Raw genomic sequence first — 27,721 nt, 5'->3', positions numbered from 1 at the left:
AGACTCTAAAAACAAGCATTGTCAAAGTCCATGGTATTTATCTTAATGATTTGTATCTATTTTTCCCTAGATTGATAGGGCCACACTTGCTGGCCCAGAGGCTATGATGAGGCTGGCCAGGATTCAGTCCAGCTTTCTCATTTGCCATTATTATAATGGCCAGAGAAACTTCCTTCGGCTAATAAAGCAATTTATCTCCCCAGAAGAAACTGAAAACGCATCAAACATTCCCCATTCCCTAGGAGGCTTAGACGGATCCTGGCATTTCTTAATGGCCATATGTTGATTGTTCTGGATTGAGAGACATTCTGTTTTATATGCAAAAAGGTTGCAGGAAATATGGTCTATCTGTTTATTGCCTATTAAAACCTCAGTAAAGTCTTTCCCTCCTCACAACGGTGAACTCATAAAACAAGTTGCTTTGGAGTTAGTAGTAGGAATAGAGCAGTAAGCAAGGTCAAGATTCTCTTTGTTATAAGTGGGGATGATATGGTAAAGAGGGCACATGTATATAGGGAATGGCAGAGAAGGAAAAGAAAAAAAAAATCTGTTTCGTCCACTAGATGGCATCTCTCAATAACGAATCAGAAGAATTTAATCATTTCAAAAACCAAGCCATTTCCCTCCCGTCTTCTCTATTATAACACTCTCCCATCATGTTTACTTTAAAGCCAGACATCTCAAAAAACAGAAAAATAAAAAAGATAATTTTAGCTAAAAATACACCATCTGCCTGTGAAAAATCGAGCTCGATTCTGTCACATCTACAACCGAACCAGGTTAATAACCGGCCTTGGAGCAGATGGTTTCTTTTTATAAATATGTGGATCTCCCCACAGTGGCTTCTTCTTCAGCTGCTTCCTCAAACTGCTGGCAACACTTTACCTCGTTTCCTAGGTGATGAGTGTGTCTTACACTCAGCACAGGCATTATGCAGCTGGAGCGGATTTCTGAAGTTGCCATCTCTTGCCTGCCACTGATTCCAATCCCAACAAGGGAGGCCAGGGTGGGAAGACAGCTCTGAACCTCACCACAGCAACAGATGGAGGCTAATGCGTTGTCTTACAAAGTGCCCTTTCTGCTCCAGCGACCAAATTTGCTGAGGACTTCTCCGAACCTCTTCAGATTCTCTCCTTGACTAGGCCAGGTGGAGAACCTCCAGGCCTGGAGCTGGGGAAACAAGGATTTTATAAGTGAATCCTTAGAGGATCAGTTCTGGGCCAGTCAGCGCACTGTCAGGTCAGACCTAGCTTCTCAGAAAACTAGCCCGAGAAAACAAAGTTTCCTCCTTTCTTCTTCCACCCTCTGGGCCAATCTTCTTGGTACTACTAGTTTTCTACCCCACAAAATAGAGAACAGTAGCAGTAGAATGACCAAGGAGAAAGGCAAGCCAAGGATTGGGCTCTTCAAAGTTGAAGTTAAGAGAGAAGAATTGGGGAAACTGGGCAAGGGCTGACTCTTGGATCCCAGGTCTACCTCTAATACTACTATTCCAAAACATAAGAAGTATCAGAGTGGTTCCTGTTTGAGGAATTAACTTTGCCTAGTTAATGGAGCTCAGGACTAAGTCTACTTTATCAGCGATGGAATGAGCCAAGATTGATAAAGATCTCAAATTATACAAATATATATAAACACACATATATATAAATTTTGCATCATCATATTCCTTTTTTTCATAAAGAGAATCAGAGGAGACTTCTCTGCTAACAAAGTTAGGAGTACTAAAATCTAGAATGACTTCAGGCTGGTGTGTAAACAAACGTGTGTAGGTATCTCTGTGTGTGTATTTGTGTATAATTTTAGCAAATATATAAAGAGAAGAGAAGAATCAAGTAAGAGATAAAAACTCTGTGGATGTAGAAAGTGAAGAGGACTTAACTTTTATTTTCTCAGCCAAAGACAATTCACCTTTGGAATACAGAAGGGGGGAATGGCCAATAAGGAGATAAGGTGAAGGTTGAGGTATATACCTTACTGTCCTCACTAAGTTCAAGTCATTTGGAACAAATAAATTACATCCTAGGTGATAAAAGGGAAAGAAGGATTTGATTGCCGAGTCCCTGTCAGTGATATCTGAGGTATCATGAAGAACAGGACAAGGACTGTTAAAGGGCAAAGGTCCCAATACTCCAGAAATGAGAATGGAGTATTTAACTCTGTCAATGAAATTTCTGGGCAAATTCTGTAATGTAAGATCACAGGGAAAGCTAGTAGACAGCCAGAAAAGAAAGCAGCAATCACAAAAAAAAAAAAAAAAAAAAAAAAAAAAAAAAGGTCAATAAAGCTATCTTCATCAAGAAAACCATGCACTAAGCTTGACATTGAAGGGGGAAAAGGTTACAAGTTATTTAAGCATTACTATGTGCTTAAATACTTTACAAACATTCAGGACAGCTCTGAGAAGTGGATGCTATTATGATCCCCATTTTGTAGTTGAGGAAACTGAGGTTGTGACTTGCTAGGAGTCATACAGTTATTATAGGAGGCTGGATTTGAACTCTAGTTTTCCTAGTTCTAGCCCTTGTGCTCTATTCACTGCCAACTGGGGGAATGTTGTAGATATATTTTACCTAGATTTTAGCAAAACATTTGATGTACTTCATTTTACTCTTGTGGAAAAGATGTATATCAGTGATGTCATACTCAAATAGAATCCTGTACGCTGACTTAGAAAACTACAAATTAACATTTACTATATTGTATTTTTTCAAACATTTCCTATTTGCATTTTCATCTTTTTGCCTGAGTTTGCTACCTATGTACAAAACAATAGTTAGAGTGAATTCAGAAGTGGTTGAATACCAAAATCCCAAAAACTAGTCATTATTGGTTCTCTGTCAATGAGAACAGATGTTTATTTCAGTACAAAGTGTACTGGCTTTGCAGTCAAAGAATCTGACTTCAGATCCTGGTTTTATTAGTTCCAATCTCTTTGACTTTGACAGATTTGTTTAACGTGTCTGTATTTGAGATATAATTATGAGGTTAGACATGATGACTGGTTTGGGCCCAACAATCAATCTTGAGAAGTTGGAGGAAAGGCACAGTGCAGTACTGCTTAACTCTGTACTGTTTTAACTTTTTTACAAATGATTGTTATAAAGGTGTAAATGGCAAGCATCAAATTTTCAGAAGACTATAGCCAGACTGACCAAGATGACACAAAAAATATCTAATTGGGTTATATTTAATAAAATGAAACAAATCATTAATGCAAAGTCTTACACTTGTTTCAAAAAAATCAATTTCACAAGTGCAAGATGGCAGAGGCATAGCAAGGTAATAGGTTTTTAAAAGATCTGGAGGTTTTAGTGAAATTCAAGATTAATATGAGACAACAGTATAATGTGGTAGTCATGCAAGGTAACATGATCTTAGGATACATTAAAAAAGGTCTAACATCCAGTAATGACATGATAATCCCACTAAATTCTGCCTTGGTCAGATAACATCTAGAGTATTGTGTTCAATTCTGGCTGCCATATTTTAGGAAGAATGCTGATAAGCTGAAGAGTAACCAGAGAAGAAAAACCAGGATGGGGAAGGACCTCGAGGTCAAGCCATACATGCATTGACTAAATGAACTAGGGCTGTTTAACCTGGAGAAGAAAAGACAGGAGTGGAGGAGAACAGATATAACAAATGTCTTTAGATATCAAAAGAATGTAAAGTGAAAAAGAGATTAGACTTGTCCTACTCAGGCATGAAGGGCAGAATAAGGAGAAATTGGGTGGAAATTACAGAGCAAAATTTAAATTTAATGTAAAAATTAGAGTTAAACCAAAATGCAATAGGCTCCCCTGAGAAGTAATGGGTTCCCTCTGATTGGAGTTCTTCAGGCAAGCTCTTAGACGACCCTTTGTTGAACATATTGCAGAGGGAGATTGTTTTCAGGCTGGACTACATGCCCCCTGGAGACCCCTTCCAAGCTTATTAATTCTCTGTGTTTCGTTCCCTTTTGTGCCGAGAGATCACTTTTGTTCTTCGTTCCTTAAATATATAAAGCCATTATAATAAATTCCTAATTTTTGCAGACGATTATATTTACAATTAGAATTTGATGCATTTTTGTAACTATGATGAAATAAATGTCCTCCAATTCAAATGCAAACTCAAAAGATCTTTATTGTTTTTTCAAAATCAAACCAAGATGGTTAAATTTTCCCTTCACATGGAAAAAAAAAGCAACTTTATATGAGTTTGTTACAAATCAGGGGGAAAAAAACTCAGCAGCAAACATACAGTTCAAATTCTGACTTCAGGTAATACAAATCTTTAGTGATTGCATTTGGGAGTTTGGTAATGAAAAAGAAAAATGAGACAATGTCCAACATGATTATAAAAAACACACTTAAATGTCATCATGGCTATGTCATGTTGTAGTATATATGTGGGAAAAAGTGAGAATAGAGTTTGTGATATGGTATTCTAACATGTGGAAGATAAAGCTTATTTTGAAGAAAAGTTTCACTGAAAAATATAGTCTCCATTGTAGTTTCATCTTCAGTATTTTCCAACTTTGACTTTTTTCTATATCATGGATATAAATTAACCTGAGTTTTGGGTCAATATGAACTTTTCTCTATTAAAAAAAAAACCTCACAAATGAAATGAAAAACTAAGGCTCTAAGCAAAGCAACTAAACTCACCCACAAATTGACCATCTTCTTATTACTACAGCAGCTCTTAGCAGAAAGTCATTACCCTAAAATTTTATACTTGTTTTAAGGGTATAGGAATTTATGAAAGAATTTCAGTTGCCTTCCAGCAACTACTAGAAGTTGGGGGTCTAGGAGTGGTGATGTTGAGAGAATTATGTACCTACATCCAAGCAATAGCCGGATGGGAAAAGCTAAACTTCCCAAAGAACTTGTATCTAAGTTAGGTTCAGACCAATTCAAAGGAATTTTGTTGTATGTGTATTTTCAATCTAAAAGGATTTATACACTACAGTGCAATCCTTAATTCCAGGTCCTGGTGGTATCTAATTCATCTGGTAAACTATTCTGGAAAGAATTACAGAATGATCATCATGAAATAAATAAGAAAAAAAGTTTATTCAGAAAAGATTAATCTGAATTTTTTCTTAGCTATAAGAACTACCCCTTTGCTAAATGTTTTAAGTGGAGCATAGCTGAAGCTCAACACATCAATTAGCAAGTCAAAAGAACCATTTGTAAGAGGTAGCTCACAATCCCCGGAAAGAAGAACTAACAAGAGTTTTCTCTGAAAATAACCACTTAAAATTTAAAATAATAATAATAATAATAATTACCCTCATTTTATAGATGAGGAAAGCGAGGCACTGAGAGGTCAAGGGACTTAGACACAAACACTGAACAGCCTTTATTATATTTCTTTCTTCAGTCCTATAGGACTGCGCTGAAATCAGCAGATTACTCTTCCCCCTTGCTGAGAATTTCACGGTAATTCAGATTCTTAAGTTGGGGAGGTATACAATGACAGGGAGAAGTATGAAGTAAAACACATTTTCACAACTGCTTTCTGTTAAAAACCGTGAAGGCAGAGAGGGCACCAACAGGAAACTAGTACCCAGGTGCTACAAAAAAAGTAATTGCAAGAAGGAACAATGAAAAGTAGTCCAAAAGGCAATTAAGTATGATCATATTTTTAAACTCTTATGAGAGATGAAATGAATTTAGAAAAGTGCAATTAATGCTTGCCACAAACTTTACTGTTGATTTTGTTTGTTTGTTTTTGACAACTTCACAGTCTTTAAAAGTAGATCAATGGGTATCATTTTGAGTAGGATCCGGAATCACAGTTGTTTTATAAATAATTACCATACTTCTTCAACAACTTAATGTAAATTAGGTAGTTTGACCCAGTTTGGGGATAACTCTCAAGGATCACGGGTTTCTGGAGAAACCTGGAGTGAGTGTGTTCCGGTACCTCAAACATAAGCAGCATCAATTACTAGCTATTTTTCTATACTGAAGTCATCAAAATCATCCAAATGAAAATCCCTGCATTACACAGTAAAAACCAATCACTGGAGAGGGCTAGTCTCCATACTGTACTTCTGCTCGAAGCGCTTGTGAGATATAATTTACTACCACTGATGCCAATTTCTGCTGAAGGACGTCACTCCCCATTACCAGTGCAGTCAGCTGCACCGCATCCGTCCAGTCCAAGTCTCTGATAATGGCAAAGGCTTCGTTAAAAAGCTTCTGTTGCTCAATAGGGGGCAGTTCCATTATGATCTGAGGAATTGGTTTATATTGTCCACTAGTCATCCAAGCACCAAGTAGGCCACCAACTGTCCCCCCTAGAAAACAAATAAAGATTTAATTAGTCATGATTTTCTCTCATAAATTATACTTAAATTCTTACTAATCAGGACAGCAATATGAGAAAATTCTATCATCATAGTTAGTAGTTCCATTCTACAGTAAAAGAATTTTTACCTTTATCCCTAGATTACTAGAATTGTAGAATGGTTGCAGGTCCACTCAATTTAATACTTAAACACATATCTTAGCTAGTATACTCAATTTAGAGATGCAAAATGGTATATATATCATGTCTACTGGTGTCTAACCCCACAAAGAGCCATAATTATAGTGAACCAAAATATTCAGGGGGAGTGTGTGTGTGTGTGTGTAAGCTATTCCTCCAGTCTTATTACACATTTATTCTTCTTCACACATTGGAATTCAGCCAAATTGCTCTTTTTAGTGTTCCAGCCATTTCCTATCTCTGTACCTTTGTCCTGATTGTTTCCAGTGTCTGAAATGTGCTCCCTCTTCAATGCTGCTTCCTAGAATCTTCCCTTTCTTTCAAGGTTTAGTTCAATAGTTACCTTCCACATGAAGCCTTTCCTGATGCTCCCATTACAAGTGCCTTCCCCACAAGATTCTGGCATCTATCATGTACATACTTAGATATGTTCATGTTGTCCCCCTTGCTAGATTTAGAGGAAAGAACAGCTTCACTTTTGTCTTTACATCTATAGTGCCCACAATATAATAGGCACTTAATATATGCTTGGCCATAAAGTGACTGATTAGATTGGTTGATTAGTCATATAATTCTATTTCCATTGTGGGATAGAAGATACAGAGAAATTGGAAGCGAGAGTCACCAACATATTGACATATTGGTGAACTTGAATCATATCTTCCTTGCGACTAATGATATAGCTTCTGGCCCTCACACTCTTAGGGAATTGTCTTTCATTCAACTAATAGCAATAAAAACAACTTAGATTTATATAGTGCTATAGGGTTGTATACATTACATCATTTGATTCTCACAACAATCTTGTGAAGTCAGGATTTGCCTCCTTGTGTTTCATCTGTAAAATGGGGATAAGTGACTCATCCAAGATTACAGATCTCATAAATGGGAGAGGCAGGATTTGAGACAATGCCTTTTGATCCTAAATACAGTCTTCATTCCAACTAGCTAAAGTAGTAAAAGATCCTTATGAGTGCTCCTTAGTAGTAGGTAAGGCGGCTATTTGCTCTTGAAATAAAATTTTTCTAAGGCTATTCACAATTCCCCTAAACTATATGAAAACAAGAAAATAAGTTAATGTAACCAACCATTTCTTCTGCCGACTCCAATAGTCTGGAGATAAGGAAAGGGGAAAAACATAACCCACTTTCTTTTTTTAATTATCTTAAAGGTCAAAATTAACAGGCAAACATATCCCATTTCAAAAATGAAGAGATTTGAGATGCAAATGACTTTCTGGATCTGGTAGGTGCCACCTAAGTAGGCTTACCCATGTACCACATCTAAAGGATGGTAGTAAAGGAAGGCCCTACAGATCAGTCCTTTCACCACCTGCTTCCCGAGTCCCTCCCATCAGCATTCTACAGATGACTTGGCTCTTATATAGAAAGCCATGCAAGAGCAAGGACCCACTGTTAAGAGGGACAACACCTGTCCCTATATTTGAAGGCTATATACTGCTACAGTTAACAAATACACAATGCTCACTTCTTTCCCAGCAGGGCAAAAGATTTCAAAGAGTAAAAAATGGCTAATTTACAAATTTTACTGAACTTTTCCCCAGGATGACAATGAAACGCTTAAAGCCGACAAGAGTTGCACTCAGCTACACTAAATCTTTATGAGAACATCAATATTTGATTTAGAGCAGCACTTAACGCAAAAAGTCACAAGGAATATCGACCAACAAGTTACTACCTCTACAGAAAAAAATTTCTTTTGTTTAAAAATTTCTTTTGTTTTCTAAATAAAACTATCTACCCACCCATGAAAAAAAATAGTAGTAGCTAATCCCTTGAGTTTGGTTTTGAGACATCCCACTTTCTGTGAATGTTCATGTAATTTGTACAAAATAAGAGAAGAACCCCATTTTCCACCCCCCCCCACTCCTGACAGCTAAGGACAGCTTCATGCTAAACCCACTGTACAAGTTCTTCTCTTTATTTTGATCAATCTGAAACACTTGTAAAGCCTAGAAGTTATAAGATGTTATTTGACAAAGAATAAAGGTAATTTCTTTCTAGAGTTGCTTTTTAGTGATCAAGAAGCATATGTCAGAATTTATTGGTTCATACATAATTTCAAAGTGGAAAAATAAGAACAAAAACATGTGGACTAATTGTTCACACTACTTTTCTCATCAGTGTCTCTCATCACAACTTGATTGTTTGTAATCCCACCTGAGCTTTGGACTTCCTGGATAGCCTAATTCAAACTCCCTGTGCCTTAGTTTCTCCACCTATACAAATAGAATACTACAATATAATTCAGTGATGTTAGGAAGATGTTAGGAAGAGTTAAAGCACACTAAATCATCATGATAATACCAATTAAAATAGATTGGAGAACACTTCATATGAGTGATACCTCTTGGGAAGCCCTATCTGGCCCAAGTCACTGAGTCGGCCTTGTAAAAACCACATGTGAGTGACAACTTGGCTGATTTTAGGATTTCATCAGTCTAAGGTTGAGGCTCCAACTGTGAGTCAGACAGTCCGATCTTCCAATGCTGGGTGCACTGGAGTTTCTTCTGTTCTCAAGCCTAAGGGAAAAACTCAGTTCTGTGCCTCAAAGTAATGATGATCTTTTGACAAGGTAATTATCAGATCCAGCTGCACTGTACTCTTGGGGAATCAGCCAAAATATTTATTCATTGCCTAGAAATTATATGTCTGTTTGTGTGAAAACACTGCCCCCACTTCCCCACCCCACCCTGCCCCACATGCACCTTTATCCATTTTTACCACAATCCTAAAATGGAAATAGATGATAAAACAAAATGACAGATACCATCTTTGGGATGTTTTGTTTTTTGCTTTTCCCCTTTTCACTACTGTTTTTAATTATAAGATATGTTATCATCAAGATCTTGTAGGTTTCCTAGAGTTCAGTGTGATTGAGAATTCAGCACCATAAAGCACCATCTTTATCTCTTAAAGTGGTTAGTAATGACACCATGCAAACTAGTATTCTTGGGCATAAACAAGGGGCAAGAATGAATAAATGGATGGATGGATGAAATCTTTACTATGTGTTAAGCACTAGGAAAACAAAGACATAAACCAAGATAGTTCTTGCTCTCAAAGAAGGTCACAATCTAATGGGGGAGACAACATATATAGGAAAGATCAGCTTCAGAAAAAAATCAAACTAAGTAAGTGATGCTTGAAGTGTTGCACTGGGATGAATGGCAAGGTCCCAAATTTCCTCAAGGTAGGGAAAAGTAGTGGTGGGCAATGGGCATTTTTCTTCTAAACTTCTTGCTTTGGTTTCTTAATATTGAGAGCAACTGTCTCTTCATTAAAAAATGAAAATGGTGATTTTAATGCGACCTTTAGTGATAAGATATTCATTCATGTAGAATGCCTAAAATAGTTCATCCCTCCAGCCCATTTGTTAAAATCCTATAATCCTTTATGACCCAAGTCAACTATGACCTCCTTGAATAAATTTTTATCAAACTTCCCTAAAAAAAAAAAAAAATCCTAACTTTTTCTGAAGCCTAATAGCATTTTACCCATCATTTATGCACTTACTATGATCTATTTTAGAATACTAATTTTTTTGTGTATTAGATATCTCTGCCTCCCTTAAGTATAAAAACTGAGTATCTCCCCCTGGTATATTGTGTGTGTGTGCGTGCGTGCGTGTGTGCATGTGTGTGTGTGTGTATTACTTGATAAATATTTGTAAAATTACAAATACAAAGCTATTTTTAAAGAAAAGAACTGTGACTCAATAAGCATGTGCCACTAAAGCTATACATGTGGATAATACCATTAAATCTTCCTCTAGTTTCAGTGACTATATTAGAGAAAAGGGACTTACCAACAGCTATTCCTGGGGGGCCGCCCACCAAACCCCCAACAAAAGCCACGGCCCCTGCCATCAGCGCCCCCTTCCCTGAATGCTTGAAGGCAGCTTTCATTTTCCTCTTTTCCGAAATAGTACAGAGCAGTTTCATAATGTCTTCTATCATAACTGGCATTTTGACTGGCACAGGGCTCCCTGGAAACAAGAGTATTTTAAAAGAATTAATTTAACAGGATTTCCATTCAAATGTTCACCTTCCTAGGCTACTGAACAAAATGAACCCTGCTCTCTGAAGAGAGAAGTCTCTTGGGTACAAGACAGAAAGGATCAATTTTTGTGAAAACATCTCCTTAGATAAAGAGGAGTGGAGTTTAGTTAATAAGCAAACAGAAACAGAGCCGATTAAAGGTCGTCCTTGCTTTCTGATTGACTGCTGATTTATGACTAGATTTCAAAAGCAACCACTGTAGCCATCCATTTTAGCATTTCCTCATCCAAGTAAATCAAGTCTGTCCTCTTGCATCAGCCATTTTTCTACTGACTCCGGCAATCCCTTAGTCCCCATATGAATGGCAGAATTATTAAAATTCCGTTTTCTATTTTTCCATTTCTGGTACAGTTCAGGTCTGTGTGAGCACAAAGGTAGGATATTTATGTTTAATGGGTCATTGCCTTTACAGTGGCCTTTTTTTAAAAGCTACCACTGTTGAAACCAGTGCTTTTTTTTTTTTAATACACAAAAATCAACAGAGAAAATTCTACTAAAATCAATTATTGTCATGCTGTAACTCCAAAGGAAAAAAATTAGCAAAAATTAAAGTGTTTTGCTGTAATTCCCTGTACCTACCTGATTACCCAGATACAAACACACACTTAGGTAGACACACACACATTTACTGGCAAGATAAAGAACCCGTTCTATGACTGGTTCACTTTAACCCACAAAAGAGTGTACTGTTCTATGCCCCTTTACAAAGCAGAATTAGAGTCCTCAGGCATTTAACTATATTTGCAGAATCCTAGAAACAGAATTTTAGAGCTGGAAGGGGCCTCACTTATTGAGGCTTGAAAACAATGGACCTAATTGCGCAAACATTTTTAAACATGTTGCTACATTCAGAGCACTTTCTACCCCAGAACACAGCCCTCTCATGCTTAGTTTTTACATTTTTGTTTTCCCACAGGCCTTCTCAGGTCCAGAACATGTCAACCTTGTGCAAGAAAAAGCAACTGGGGAAAGGGTATGAAGAATAACTGAAGGAAAACACTCTGTTGCCTAGGAAGCTTCTCAAAATGACAACGCAGGCAACTCTTTTTGAGGGACAAGGTCAGACAGGTTCTGGGGCTGTAGAGCGAATTAACTCTATTAAAACCCAAGGTGCCTCTCTTCCCTGACCCTTCTACAATAATACTTGCAAGCTTATTTCTATCAGAACGCCATTCCACACATTCCTCACTGTTCAGACATTATCATTTAAGCAGTTCTATTCAGTTGCTCTGGGGTGAGGGAACGGTAACAACTGCGTGGAAACCTACACACTTCACTTTCTGGTTTGGTTTTAGGAGAAATTGTTAAAAAGATGGAAATCATGTTAACTAAAGGCCTGGGAACATTTAAAAAAAGAAAAACAAAACAAAACAGAAAAAGACTTTGAAATAGAATAAGAAACATTGTCCCATTATAAGCAAAAGCTATGTTTCTGAATGAAGGGAAGTTTGTTTAAAAAGAGGATGGAGCCTGCCAAATATGATTGTCAGACAGGGGCAAGGAAGAAAAGAAGGTGCCTCTCTGCTGCCCAGCAGACTCTGGTTAGGTCATAGGTCACAGCGGGAGATAAGAGAGACTGAGTGAAAAGCAAACCAGCAGGAGTACACCAAAGGTTTCTGATGAAAGAAAAATTAAAGAACTTATTAAATGAGATGATTTGTAAAGTAAGATAGTGCCTTGTACATAGTAGGCATTTAACATGTTTGCTGAAGTGATTTGATTCCTGTAATTTTAACACTGTCATAGCCTTAAAAAAAAAAAATAAATTAAATATTTTATTTTCTGCCCTTTATCTCACCACCCCCATTTCTCCATCTTTCCCCACAAAGTTATTGTGAAAAATATTTGATGAAGTACCTTCACAAGCTCAAGCAATATGATGTCTAGCATTGGGTAGGAGAATGGACAGCAGCCTTCTAACTCTAAGGTTTGTGATTTTGAGAGTTAAGCTTGCACACAAGCATTTATTAAGCAGATAGCAAGTGCCTAGCACTGCTTATTCTTTTAAATTTGCTGCTAAAAACATTAAAATATTTAGTAAAAGAATTTATCACTACTTTCTATCAGAAGTTAAGTTTTATAGAGCCCACACTATACAGAAGATGGGTCTAAACAAATTCTTTACTGATAGTTTGCACTGACTAAATAAGAGTAAAATTAAAAACATTTCCTAATTTTTAGACATCAGAATAAGTTTTCTCTGGCCCAAGTAAGGACTTCTAATATATCAGATATAAATTCTATAGGTAAATTTGCAATGAAAAGAATACTAGTTTTAGAGTCAGGGAGCTTGGGTTTGAGTCTCTTTACTACCTGTGAGACTTAGGTAACCTCTTCTGCTCTCAACTCATAGGCAAAATGAGGAGGATAACCTTGATGACTTTCTATGGTACTTTCCAATTCTTGCTAGCTTCTCTACAGTGTTATCGTTAGTGATGTAACCATAACGACGCTCTTCAGCCCTATTTGGACATTAAGTTCCATAATTGCATTCATTCACTCAACAAACATTTGTTAAGAGCCTGCCACATAAAGAACCCTATTCTGGACATTGAGAAAAATGGCAAGCTTAGCTACCACATTGTTCCTTCCTTTACTGAGATAGCACATCATTACAAGGTGATGCATTAGAAGTATAAAACAACTGTCATATGACATCTGAGGAAAAAGATTATTGTTACTCACCAAGAGGATCAGGGAAGACTCTTAAATACCATTTGTGTTACATTTTGGAAAATGGCTAAGAATTCAACAAACAAATGGGGTTGGAGAGGATGGGAGAGCAGCAAGGCTAAAGGAGTAGCCTGTGTAAAGGTACAAATGCATGCACAGAGAACTCAAGGAAGAAAAGTAAAAAAATACAATGTACTGGTTAGTAATATGATGAAAAGATGGGAAATGTGAACTGTAATGTTCTCTTCTCTAAATTGTAATCTTTCTCTGGGAGCAGGTTTCTTGGGGAGCTTCTGGAGCCACCCTTAATTTCAGTTCAGTTCAATAATCCAAAATGCAGCTAGGAGTTAAAGTCCAAATCCTTTATTGTGTCCTTCAAAGTCCTGAATGTTTTCCTGGGCCTAGTTAGCTTTAATAGAGGCCTCTCTCTCTCTCCTTGGTTCTAAGAGCTCCCGCCAAATTTCTCCAGCCAGCTTCAGCCTCTCGTCCTCCCAATATCTCCAGCCAGCACAAAGGTGGAAGTTGGAATGAATCTTGACTCTGAATCTCCCAAAGTCCCCTTTGGCCCTGAGAGATTCTTGCTTATATGCTGCACACTGAGTATACACCAATCATTTCATCACTAGGAAACCATTATTTGTTGTAGGATTAAATCAATGCTAAATTAGATTTAACCATTGTCTCCTCAATTCCACTCAGTACCTTGTTTCAAGTTCTGGCCCATAACATCGCCTTGTAGGATCAGATCAATCATACTGAACCATGCTAAATTAGATAATTATTGTCTCTATCCATTCCAGTGACTTAGCACCTTGTAAGAATCCTAAGAGTAAATAGTTGTGAATGTCAGCCAGGAGTCTCAACTAGACTTGGGAGGCCATAGGAAGGCACTAAAGATTTCCCAAGAAACAGGATGCTTATATTGTACTGTCCCCACCCTTGGGTCAAATCTACTTTATTAGACTTAATTTGAGGATGCTTCATTTTAGGATGAAAATGAAAGAGGACAAACATGATATGAGACTAAAAACCATGCATATGAGGATCCAATGAAGGCAGTGAAAATATTAAACCTAGAGAACAATCAATATGGAAGACAAAAGGAAGGAAGGGGAATATGAAAGCTGTAGGAAGAAATATAAAGCTTGTTTTGCTTAATTTTAAAAGCAAACAATGGAAGATGAAGAGAGAGAGTGACCTAGGTTCAATATAAGACAATCCTCTTAACAACAAAACCAGATTTTAGAGGGTTGAGAAGACAACTAGTGATGAAGTGGAAGGCACTAGGTACATACATATACATATATACACACATCCCCCCCCCCCCCAGGCTTAGGAGGAAAGAGGAGGAGAGGGGCAAAGAAGCTCAATTGGCTAGAAAAGTCAAGAAAGCTTGCTTATCACTCAGGATTCCTGAACATATTTGAAAGGAGGTGAAAAAAAGGAGGTGACAATGCATGAGAAAGAAGAAATGATCTCTGGAACTAGATCCTTGAAAAGGCAAGAAGGAATGACTGAAGACTCTTAAATTTGCCTTCCTTATTAACAAGTAAAGATATATCTCCTTTTGTCATTAGAGGGAGGGAGGAAAGGAACTGAAGTTGCTGAGAGATAAAAAAAGGCTGAGGAAAGTCATATTGAACAGCATCTTCTCAGTGAAGTACAAGGCCAGGATATATGATGTGAATTCAATGCTAAGGAAAAAGAAAAAGGTAAAGGAAAGGAATGAAGAGAAATTTTACAACACATACTCTGGGGAAAACGAATGAGGAAGTCAATAAGGGTAGAACATAAGAACTTTCAAGCCAGCACCAAGAAGCAAGAGTCTAGTTAAGATAATATAACAAATTTGTAATGGGTAAAAGCAGCCCAATCTTGTGATTTCTTCATTACTGGTTAGTTGTCCTATGGAAGAAGAAATTTAGAAGATGGCTAAGAATTTTAACAAATGAGAAGGTATGGATTGGGAGGGGGTTACAAAGGGATAAGGATTTCCAGGATGGGAATGGTGAAAGATAAAAGGAACAAAGACAGTATTCCCCCATGACATTTTTCACTGGGCCTCACACATGGTAAGTGATCTATAAATATTTATCATATGCTTGCATAAATATGCAGAATTACCAAAAACTTCATCAAGTTTTCTAAATGATCCTGCACAGACCTCAGAGAGTAAAGACACTTTCTGTTTTTCATCTTTTGGGAAAAAATGCTGCCTCCTTCTTCCCTTACCTCATTCACAGCTCCCCATCCTCAATACACTTTACAGAATGTTATACAAGTCTTAAGTAAAAATGGTTTGGCAAACACTGATTGTTTTCCTAGAGACTATTTTTTCCCCACATCAATCTTTCTTTAAGCTCCTATTGCATACGATAAATACACTAACAATTCCAATATTAAACATTTTCTCAATGGTCCATTTCACCCACTTTTATAACAATGTGTTTGAAGATTCCCTATTTTAAGTACTCAACATACCTGTCTCCCAACACAGAGGGTACCTCTATCCTGGCAACAAGTTCTATTAATTTTTCCAAGGACATGATATAATTAAGTAGATAGCTTGGGACAGTGAGAAGAGCACTTTACTGACAGGAAATTTGGGATCTAGTTTTAGCTTTTGTCACAAATCAAATGTGTGAATTTCCCCTCTCTGAGACCATTTCTTCTCCTATAACATAACTACAGACAATCCTTCCCAGGTCTAAATGTATGACTTTGGAAGCAATATGGTGTAAGCTCAAGGAACTCAAGATTTTATTTAAATTTTTATCTCCCTATAACATCTAACCTAGTATTCTAATGTAGCAAGTATTTTTACAAATTGTCCATTGAATTGAAACATAAGGCTTGAATGATTCTATGATACTAGGACAGATTTTCTTGGATGGTTTATAAGTAAGTCTGTGAAATAACTACCTGGTTGAATATCTAAAAAATATTTAACTATTCCTGTTCCACACTGATCTGCCCACCAGATATGTTTAAAAGGTATTGCTGAAGAAATAGCTCTATCATACTGCGTGGGGTTCCACATGTTTCATTGTAGCTGCTTCCTTCCTATAAGACTTTCACTTTAATCACATGACCATTTTGACAACTTTGGTCCAAGAGGAAGGGTACATAGGCCAATTAAGAGCTGTTAGCAGCCTGGATTATCCCTGCCCTTTCCTGCCATTAGCCTAACTGCTTTAAAAGGCATTCTGTCATTCAAGAAAGGGCAGTCTTTTCTTTTGCCTCAAGGAAAGTGTCCCTGTGAAATGGAGGAATTATGATTGTAAGGTAGCACCTGCTGGGAATGAGAAGAAAAAGAAGAGGAGGCTGGAATAAAGATCTGAAACTTTTAAAACTAAATTTATCGCTGCCCATTAGGCTCAGGACCAGAGGGTCTACCTGACACTCCTCTTGATCTCCATGTGGCAAAGTAATTGGTGGTAAACTTTATTTTGTAGGTAAGTACAGTCAAATCTGCTCTGCCCAACAGTGCCTGTTGCCTTCATATGCTATAAAACAGGTTAAATAAACTAAAACAAGTGCCCCTATCCATGGATAAACTATATTGATCTTATTCGTCACTTTAAGCTGGCATTAGAATGAAAAGGCACTCCAACAAACGCCAGAAGGTGTCCAGAATAGATGGGAAACAGTACAGATATCACTTTATAGAAGAGAGATACCCCAAAAAATTTCAAAGTAAATAAACTAAATCTAGACAAAATGAATTACAATTCAAATCTATTTAGCAACTTGAGTTTGATACACAAAAGAATCCTCTGATGTATCTTTTAATAAAGAATTATTTTGTAAAATATATCTCTCTCCCAGCATCTTAAAGAATATTTACATATTGAATATTCTTAATGAGTGAAAGAGGTAGGCAGTGAAGAAGAAATGATCTGCATTCTCAGGAATTTTCTAATCAAATTCTGGAAAACTTTATATTTAAGGAGAATATGGAGAAACCTCACATTCTGGAACTTCACAAGTAGCAATCTTATTAACTGTCCTTAGGTTAATATTTTGCAGAAATTATTTTCTAGGACCCCAGTCTAATTCTATGTTAAGGAAGGATATAAAATAATAAAAAAGAATCTTATTTCATCCATTATCTTTTAAGAAAGAAAAAAGTTCCTGACAACAATTTTAATCTGAGATGACAAAGTCAAAAAATTTAAGTGACAATAATCGGTTCTTTTTTGAAACAGATTTCACATCACTGCATCATGCAACTAAGTAAAATAAACTCAATATTCTGGAAAAGAGAGAGGGACCAGTTGATGCCCAGGAGTATAAGAGCTTAAAGGAAAGGAATCTTGGAAGGTTGGAACTACGTTTCAATGGATTCATTCCAAAGAGTACCACCAAGAGTACCATTTTGGGAATCCCAGAAAATTCAAATCCCTTCTCTTACTAGCAGTACTGGCTCAAACACCGCTGCCTAAATCCAAAGAGAAATGTATTTTTCGTAAAATGACTTCAGAAATACTAAGAGAAACAACAGATTTCAATAGCAGAGGAAAAGTTTGTTCTAGCATAGTGAAGTGGAAAGAGTGCTGTCTCTTGGGTCAAAGGATATGTGCTGAAAGTCCAGCTGTGTGACTCTGGGTAAGTCACTTTTTCTCCTAAGATTCATTTTTTTCCTTTTTAAAATGAGGATGCAAGTTCAATCTCATCATCCCCATCAGCCTTGGTACTCCACCTCATCACCATTCTGCATCCCTCTCACTGAGGGTATAGCTGTGAATCTCAACCAAGGGAGGAAGCTCAGCTCAGAAAATGTCATTTCTCACCTGGCTTTGTATGCTAGGTGAGAAATGCTATCTCTGGTACTCTACCTCCCCAAAACTCCCCCTTTCAGCTTCCTTTTGTTTGTCCTCTTTGGCCTTTTTTTTTTTTTTTTTTTTTTTAGTATGTTATCCCTGGTATTTACCACACTGTTGATGCTTAATAAGTGTTTATTATTGATTAATGACCAGTCTAAATTACCTGGGAAACATATTTCCCAGGCCTTATTTCTTGATAAATTCAATTAGAAAACACTAAAATGTGTTATGCATATACTATGTACAAGACATAGCACTGAGTGCTAGAGATACTAAGATGAAATAAGATAGCCTCTACATTTAAGAAGCTTACAGTCTAATAGTAGGAACATGTCCATAACTATATGATACCAGGCAGAAGGGGATTAGTCATAAGAAAGGTCCATACCAAATGCTTTGAGAAACTCGAGAGACTTAGACCAACTCCAGCAGGAGGATTGAGGGAAAGCTTTGTGGATCTGGTGTGATCACAGCTTATCCCTGAAGGAAGGAAAGGTAATCTACTCTATGTATGGCACATTGCATGAGTAAAAAAGCAGAAAAAAAGGACAGTGGGTTATAAACTATGGATGCAAAGTAATCTAATTTTACTTAAACATAAAGTATACAAAGGTAAATAGTGTGAAATAAACTACTTTTTCAGTCTTACTTAAATACTGCTTTTTTTTAAATTCTATGAGTCTATTAGCTATTAAGAGTGCTGTCAATCATACTTTCATTTTTTTTCTCCAATAACTGAAAAGGTGTGGAAATGGTAAATGGCCATAAACTCTGTCAGGGGCTGTATCTCAAAGAAATTGAAATTCTGGATTCTTACCTAATCTCCCACCTAATTCACAATTAGATTTTTGTTTATGAGATAGGCCAAGGGAACAGAAAACCCACCTGCCACTGCACTGTAAGGCAAATACCAATCCAAAGCCTTAGTTATTTGTGAAAAAACTGGACTGATCTCTTTGATTACAGTCTTCTTAAATTAAATGTTTAGGTCTCGAGGGATAGAAGAGAAAGAGAACAATATTGTATGTCTGATCACTCAGTCGGCAACTAGGCTTACTGTGCTGAACAAAAGAAAGTGATGGTGAAAAAAGCAATGAGATTTAGAAAGCTTCTAAGTTAATGAGAACTATTTACCTCGATGCACCCTGTAATAACTAATATAAAAAGGAACCTGTTGAGAACCTGAAATATGAGCTCAAATGTAATTTCATTTATTTACAAAGGGGCAAAGAAGGCTTTGATGTCCAACTAAAATGAACTCTGCCATATATAGTTTCCTATTTATCTTCTAAGTGAGTTTCTTCAGGTAGAAATCTGTTTACTGAAAAATTCAATTAAAACCAACTCATCAATATCCCTCCAAAGTCTGTAAGCCTAGAGAGAGCTCATGAATGAAGAAACAGCTTAGTTTAGTTAGGGGTATAAAACTAAGGTCAGATTCAAGAGAAGCCTAGAATTTACTTTATGCAAATTTAAGTTACTTCATTCTGATAAAGTTTTCCTCAGTAAGCATGGAAACCTCCACGTAAATTTAAAAAAAAAATTAGTAATAGAATCAGAATTTCAGAGTTTAAAGGGATCTCGAAGTCAGTCCAGTTCAAATTCAGTCTTGGCTTGAACACTTCAGTGACAGTGAACTAGTTACAACCCAAGGAAGTACATTCTATTTTTGAATAGCTTTATTTGTGGGATATTTTTCCTTTCCTCAAACCTAAATTTGCCTCTTTGCAATTTTCACTTATTGTTCCTAGTTCTCCTTCTGGAACCATACTGAAAATGCTTAATCTCTCTCCCATATGACTGCCTTTCAAGTCCTTGAATACTATCTAAGACTCCTCTTCTTCAAGCCAAACAGTCCCCAGTTCTTCTACCATTCCTCAGGACAAGCACTTAAAAGTCCCTAACCAAGCTAGGAACCCTTTGCTGGATACTATCAAGCTTGTCAATGTTCTTTCTGGTATTGAACACAAATTCTGGATGTGGTCCAACCACAGCAGATTAAACAGGGATATCTTCTTCCTATTCCTAGAAGGTATAACTCTGTGCTGTCTTAATGGAGCTCTAGACCTAAGATCACATCAAGGTCACATCTGGAATGCCACATAACAGTGCTGATACAGTTCACTAAACTCCATTCATCTTTTCCAGATAAACTGGTATATAATCATGCCTCCAGTGTCTTATGCTCTTGCATATGATAGGTTTATCTTTTTTTAAGCTAAGTGTAAAATATTACACTTATACCTTTTAAATTTCATCTTCTTAGATCACACCCAATGCTCTAGCCTGTAAAAGATCTTTAGATCCTAACTAACATCTATTGTGTCAACTATTCGTCCCAACTTTGAGTCACCTATAAAAATGATACAGATACCATTATGTCTTTATTGTAGCTATTGACAAAAAGGTTCAAAAGCACAGGATGAAGTGGACACTCCACTAAAGACTTCCTTCTGAGTAAACATGGAGCATATGACTATTCTTTGAAACTACTCAAACACTTCCAAATCCATCCTACTTGAAACTATTCTCTAGTCTACATCTCTCCACCTTTTCCCACAAGAAGAGAGGACAGATTTGCCATATCCAGTTAACTGATATCTACAGTATTCCCATGTGGGACCAATCTAGTAGCCTGTTTAAAAAAAAAAAAAAATGTGAGATAAGCTTGTTCTTAATAACTTGTGTTTTTTGTTGTTGTTGTTTTGCTGAAGCAATTGGGGTTAAGTGACTTGCCCAGGGTCACACAGCTAGGACGTGTTAAGTGACTGAGGCCACATTTGAATTCAGATCTTCCTGACTATAGGCCTGGTGCTCTATCCACTGCACCACCTAGCTGCCCTGGTTTTTTGTTTGTTTGTTTTTTAATAGCCTTTTATTTTCAAAATATATGCATGAGTAATTTTTCAACATTGATCCTTTCAAAACGATGCATTCCAAATTTTTTCCTCCCTTCCCTTCACCCCCTCCCCAGATGGCGAGTCATCCAATATATGTTAAAAATGTTAAAAAATATATAATTAAATCCAATATATGTATACATATTTATACAATTATCATAGTGCACAAGAAAAATCAGATTAAAAAGGGAAAAAATGAGAAAGAAAACAAAATGCAAGCAAACAACAATAGAAAGAGTGAAAATTCTATGCTGTCTCCAGTCAATCCCCACAGTTCTCTCTCTGGGTGCAGATGGCTCTCTCTATCACAAGATCATGGAACTGCCCTGAATCATCTCATTGTTGAAAAGAGCCATGTCCATCAGAGTCGATCATCACATAATCTTATTGTTGCTGTGTGCAATGATCTCCTGGTTCTCTTCATCTCACTTAGCATCATAGTGCATGTAAGTCTTTCCAGACTTTTCCTAAATCAGCTTGCTGATCGTTTCTTAGAGAACAGTACTATTCCATAACATTCATATACCATAACTTATTCAGCCATTCTCCAATTGATGGACATCCACTCAGTTTCCAGTTTCTTGCCGCTACAAAAAGGGCTGCCACAAACATTTTGGTACATACAGTTCCCTTTCCCTTCTTTATTTCCTTGCTATATAAGCCCAGTAGAGACACTGCTGGATCAAAGTGTATGCAGTCTGATAACCCTTTGGGCATAGTTCCCAACTTTTGCCCTTGTCTTTTTCCTCTCTCCCTTGATTATCACTTTCACTTCCACAGTTTCAAATACACCTTCTATGAACATGATTCTTAAATCACTACCTTCAAGTCTGTCTTGTTTTCTGAACTCCACAAGTATCCTTTAAAGAATGTTGGAAATCTCTATAGAAATGTACTTCAACACCTCAAACCTCCAAATATCTAAAATTTAGCTTTTATTTCCTTTCCCCTAAACTGACTTTTCCTCTAACTTCATCCAGGATCTCAGATTCAAAACTTTAGGGAGTATTTTGGTTGTGACAAAGAACAAAAAGGAAGAGTATTGTCTATTCAAACTCTATAGCATCTTTCATAACCATCACCTCTTTTTCGTTCACAATATCATTACCCACACCAGTGCAATGTCACCTTCTAAATTTTCCTACTTCTACTTGTTACTCTCCATTGCATTTCATGCTACTTCCACGCTTCTCCTCCTCAGTCATCTGGTCATACTTCTCCTCAAGGGCCTTCTACTGCCTACTGAACAAAATTCTAACCTCTTTACCTTGCATTTGAGACCTTCCACATTCTGCTAACACCCATCCTTCCTTTCTGGTTTCTTCTAACCTTTAGCCAAACTCTCTCAAACATTTCCTGAGTTTTTCCATGCCCATGCCTTTACTCCCCTTGTTCCCTAAATATCCTCCTTTGCCTGTTGATTTCAACCCATCCTTTAGAGCTGAGCTCAAATGGCAGACATCTCCTCCAAAGATGCCCCCCTCAGACCTCAGAGGTCACTCTGCTTTTGCATTACATTTACATCACCTACTGTGAGGCAGGTAGGGGTTTGGGGAGTTTGAAGAATAGTAAATTTTTCCCGCTTCTTAGGTATGACTATGGACAAATCATTCTCCTCTCCCCTTGGCACTTTTACTACCTTTGTCACTTCATCTGTAAAAAACAGACAGGGCTAGACTTGTGATTTTATTAGTATAGGGGAACTCCCAGAAAAGTGATACTCCTCCTACAAGTGATAGTCTTAAAGAACTGTCTAGAGCACTGAGAGGTTAAGAAATCTGTCAGGCAGCCCTTTTCTTTATCTTTTCGCTGAGGCAATTGGGGTTAAGTGACTTGCCCAGGGTCACACAGCTAGGAAGTGTTAAGTGTCTGAGGCAGGATTTGAAGTCCTCCTGACTTCAGGGCTGGTGCTCTATCCACTGTGCCACTTAGTTGTCCAGAGTAGCCCTTTTAACAGTGGCAAGAAACTATACGCTCATCAGGTGGAAATGGAAAATGATATATAAATATTATGGAATATTATCCTTCTATAAGAAACAATCAGCAGGAAGATTTCAGAGAGGCCTGGAAAGACTAACATGAACTGATGTTAAATGAAATGAGCAGGACCAGGAGATCATTGTACACAGCAACAACAAGATTATACAATGATTAATTCTGATGAACGTGACTCTTTCCAACAATGAGATGATTGACGCCAGTTTCAATAATCATAAGATTATTATTATTGAAACTGGCATCAATCATCTCATGATGAAGAGAGCCATCTATACCCAGAGAAAGGACTGTGGGAACTATTTGGTTCACAATATACCATTTTCACTTTTTTTTTGTTGTTGTTCATTTGCATTTTGTTTTCTTATTCATTTTCTTTCCTTTTTGATCTCATCTTTCTTGTGCAGCAAGATAATTGTACAAATATGTTTACATATATTTTAAATGTATAACATGTATTAATATATTTTAAATGCATAACATATATTGGATTACTTGCCATATAGAGGTGGGGGGGAAAAGAGAAGAAAAATGTGGAACACAGGCTAATGCAAGGATCAATCTGTGCATATATTTTGAAAATGAAAAGCTTTAGTAATTAAAAAAAAAAAAAGTAAGAAAGAAAAGAAATCTGTCCATGTTTTCAGAAGCAAAACTTGATATCCACTGAGCACTACTTTACTCCATCTGTAAAATGGTTAAAATAATATATGAAATATGTCCCTATCTCATTGTTTTAAAGATCAAATAAAATAATGTTGGTAAAATATCTTTAAAACCTTACAGAGTATCATATGACACCTTTTATATATAGTTTTAAAATAGCATATTATTATGTCCTATGGTTATCTATATTTATGAATTAGTCTCTACTAGCATCTAAGCTTCATGAAGATGAAAATGGTGTTTTATTAAAGCTTGGTTATCTCTTCACTTGCCTAACAGTGTTCTGTACAAAGACGATATTTAATATGTTCGTTCAATTGAATTCTTTCCCTTAGCATACATCTAGGATGAAGACTACTTTTGTAGAATGAGACCAGGAACAAGCAGGTGCTAGCCAAGCAGGTGTTAACTGTTCTAATACAAAGTAACATTTGTGCCAGCTCATCATCTGCCTATCCTGATCTTTGTTAATATTCAAATACTAGCAAGGTGCTTGAGAGGTCAATGTGGTTGAGAGTACCAATTCTCCTGCTTTTAAGGCACAAATGACATACTAGTGAAAATAAAAATTTCATCTTGATCTGATGAGGAGAACTAAAAGCTACAATGGATGCACACTCATAGTAACAATTCATATGTGAATACTAATTTATAGTTCTCCGTAACTAGGCAATACTACTAAACATGCTTTGGTTACCCAGCAAACACCAGGAAAGATATCATTCTGTGATATTAAACACTGAATTTGGAGGCAAGACACCTGGTTTCTGTTTCTGCTGTAATTACTGATATTAGGTAAGTGACTCCCCTTTTCAGGACCTGTTTCCTGTTCTAAAAAGTAAGGAATGTAACTAGATAGTCTCTAAAGTTGCTTCCAGCTCTAAATCCTGCAAACAGCTAAAATTTACAAAATAGTTCTGGAAAGCAAAGCTAGGTACCAATTAGGACAAACAATGAATCCTCTGAAGTGGTTGCATTTATTTAAATTCTCAATATCTGGAGATACAGTTGTATAATTATTGATTCCAGCCTAGAGGAAGTAAGGTGGCAGTGGATAGAAGTAAACATAGCGTCAAGAAGACTTGAGTTCTGGCCTGGGACACTTACTAGCTGTGTGATCCCTGACAAGTGCCTTCACCGTTGCCTGCCTTGGAGAGCTCTGAGGCTCAAATCAGACAATAATTGTTAAACACTTAGCACAGTACCTGGCACACAGAAGGTGTTTAATAAATGCTTACTCCTGTCTGTCCACCCCCCTTCCCCCATCATGTAAATATTTAATGTGAATATCCATGTCGAAGGATGCCTCATTTACAATGATTAGGAATTATGACATGGGAAAATACAAAGGTAAATTGAGACCTGGAACCCAATCTGGCAGTGGGGTACACAGAATATCAGAATATTAGAGAACTGGCCATCCTTTACTCTAGAAAGGAAAGCCAGAATGGCAAAGCGCTCTGGCTTCTCGTCAAATATTAAGTTGAAATTTCAGGTTTTCAAAGCAAATCAAATCTATCTTTACTTCTCTAATCTCTCTGCTCCAATTTCATATCTCCAACTGCCTTCAGACAACTCAGACTGGATGACCAGCATACACCTGAAACTTGCCATCCTCCCCTCCCTTCCTGGTCCACGGAGAGAGCCCCATTCTTGCGGGCGGGGCTCACAGCCTGGGAGTGACCCTGAGTCCTCCTTCTCCCTCCTCTCCCGAGGCAGTCAGTGCCTGCCAGAGCGTGCCCATTTCACCTTTAGCACCCTTCTCTCTGACGCTCCTGGGGGCCGCCTCCTCGCCTCCCTGACACCCACTGCCACATCCTGCCTCAAGTCTCTCCCTCTCCAATCCAACTCCATATGGCCATTAAAGTGACTGTCCAAAGCCTTCCTCCCCTCCCCCCCCCCACTTAGACACTGGCTCCCCACTGCTCCCAGAGACAACTACAAAGGGTTCTGTTTGGCATTCGGAGCCTTTCGTGGCCTAGGCCTCCGCCCACCTCGCCAACCTTACACCTCCCTTCCTGACCCACCGGGCCCCATCCCTGGGCATGCTCTCCGGCTGTTCTCCCTACTGCATCTAAGGCCGTAAGCAGCCTCCTCAACCTGGAGCCCTGGCAGTGTAAGGAGAGAGGCTCCTCGTGGTAGTTCAGCATCCGGGCTTCCTTCGCACCCACACTAAAACGGCAGCTTTAGAACCCAGGGCCTGGCCCACGGCCGGCTCCAAATGAAGCCTTACTTATGGGCCTGATTCGACTAGAAAACATTCCTCTGTTAAAGGGGTGCCCGGGCTCTGCTGGGCGGCCCGAGGGGTCCGGGCTCCAAGGGGGTCACAAGCCCCCGAGGCGGGGCGTGATAGAGCTAGAACCGGGAGGCCTTTAGGGGCCAGGGCATCAATGGGAGGGGCAGTGTGCTAGGGGAGTCAGCTCCGGAGAAGTTCCGGCGGTTGAGAAGGGGAGGGGGGCGAGAGGCAGCCCCCTCCCGTCTCTAAGCGGCGCGGGGCCTGGCCCGGTCCCCGAGTTCAGGCGGCCGACTCGGCCGCGGCCGATGCTGACTCACGGCCCTCCCCCTCTGGGGCCCGCTCGTACCTGCCCCTCAGGCAGCAGCCCGCTGCGGTCACGACCACACCTCAGAAGTCGTGAAAAAAGAGAGAGCCGAAAAGGCCGGCCTTCTTCCTGTCTCCGGGCTTGGGCTCGCCGTCCCCTCCCCCACCCGCCGCCGCCGCCGCCGCTTCCTCGCCTCCCGCACGAGACCAGAGACGGAGCCAGGCCTGGCGGGGCGGGGGCAGAGGCTGGTCCCAGGGGACTCACGGAACCTCAGGTTTCCCGTGGTAGGAGGTCAGGGAAGAAGCAGCAGGGCCGGGGAGGTCAACGAAGGTCACAGGGGTCATTTAGGGAGGGGCTGTGTCACGAGGTCAATTGAAAAGGGGCGTGTCGGGGGGGGGCACTGTGGGGGAGGAGGAATCTTTTAGGGAAGAGGTGCGTGTCCCGAAGATCTTTGGGGAAAGGGGCGTGTCTCGGGTAATTTAGGAATGGGATAAGGGAAGTCATTTGAGAGATATGCGGGTCGGGGGTCATTTGGGAAAGGGGCGTGCCCCTGGAAGTCACTGGCGGAGGAAACGGCTCCCTCTGGGCTGCATCCCCTCTTCTCACCCCTCACCCCGGCGTTCGCCTTGAAATCTTGTCCCTGGGGTGGTGGTCTTACATTGAAGCTTGACTATTTTTCCAGTTTCTGACTTCCGATTGTTTCTCTTGAATATCGACTCCATCTCGACTCTCCCTCTCCACCTCTGTCCCAACTGTACCTTTAAATAAAAAGGAATTAAACAAAGATGCTCGTGTTTCCTTCCATGCGGTCTTTCTTCGCCTAATGAGTCACACTGAAATAGGCACAGCCTCCTTCTTCCCATCACTTACCAGTGTTCCATTGCCTGTCACTACCAGGCCTTAAAGCCTAACCCCTCCGCGGCCCTTCCCCGGGGCTCCTCTGCCTAGCCAGTCTAACGGAATCACCAGTTCTGTATCACAAACACTATCCTTGTCCCCGTATTTTACCCACGCTCACGCTTAGCCCTGGGGCTGCCTCCTCTCCAGCCGGCGAGGCCTCTGCAGACTTGTGTCACCCAATCTTTGGGTAGTGAAAAATCAGCCGTGTCCGAACAGCTACATAACAAAATCCGTGTACCGCGCGCCTTCCGCAACGGCTGTCTCACCCGCGGCCTTCCCGTTCTCTCAGCCGAGGCCCCGCTCTTACTCTGTTTAAAAACGAGAATCATGGGGCGGTGGTTAGCGCACCAGCCTTGAATTCAGGAGGACCCGAGTTCAAATCTGGTCTCTGACACTTAACACTTCCTAGTTGTGTAATCCTTCGTGACACTTAACCCCAGCCTCAAAAAAAAACAAACAAAAAAACATAATTATTAATTGTTTCTATAATTTAGTCCTTGACCCCCTGGTTAGGTAAGACTTCATTACAACTTTATTGAGCCCTCTTGTCTTTTATTTTTTGGTCCCTGAACTAATATTTTTATTTTATTACATTCTATAAATTTGGGTTTTACTTTTTCCTTCCTTTTTTACATTTGTTTGCTATATCTGTGTTGT

At 38.8% G+C, this 27,721-nt stretch overlaps 1 protein-coding gene across 7 annotated transcripts; it reads right to left on the bottom strand.

Annotated features, from left to right (window-relative positions):
* Positions 1–577: 577 nt before the first annotated feature.
* Positions 578–27,352, bottom strand: C2H19orf12 (chromosome 2 C19orf12 homolog). 7 transcript variants are annotated; one of them, XM_074293279.1, is made up of 4 exons: positions 26,207–26,450; positions 10,312–10,491; positions 6,123–6,292; positions 578–1,170 (listed from the first exon to the last, which is right to left on the bottom strand). In XM_074293279.1, exons 2-4 carry the CDS (start codon positions 10,469–10,471, stop codon positions 1,063–1,065), a joined length of 438 nt encoding a protein of 145 aa, XP_074149380.1. In that variant the 5' UTR covers positions 10,472–10,491; positions 26,207–26,450; the 3' UTR covers positions 578–1,062. The 7 variants fall into 7 exon arrangements, with proteins under 7 accessions (XP_074149380.1, XP_074149373.1, XP_074149378.1 ...); XM_074293272.1 differs by lacking the exons at positions 578–1,170; positions 26,207–26,450 and adding exons at positions 26,823–26,922; positions 27,183–27,352 and having other exon boundaries at positions 4,103–6,292; XM_074293277.1 differs by lacking the exons at positions 578–1,170; positions 26,207–26,450 and adding exons at positions 26,823–26,916; positions 27,177–27,351 and having other exon boundaries at positions 4,103–6,292.
* Between the last annotated feature and the right edge of the window lie 369 nt (positions 27,353–27,721).

The sequence above is a fragment of the Sminthopsis crassicaudata genome, chromosome 2 (assembly GCF_048593235.1).
Source record: "Sminthopsis crassicaudata isolate SCR6 chromosome 2, ASM4859323v1, whole genome shotgun sequence".
Taxonomy (NCBI): Eukaryota; Metazoa; Chordata; class Mammalia; order Dasyuromorphia; family Dasyuridae; genus Sminthopsis; species Sminthopsis crassicaudata.
This window is presented reverse-complemented; position numbering and strand designations above follow the sequence as displayed.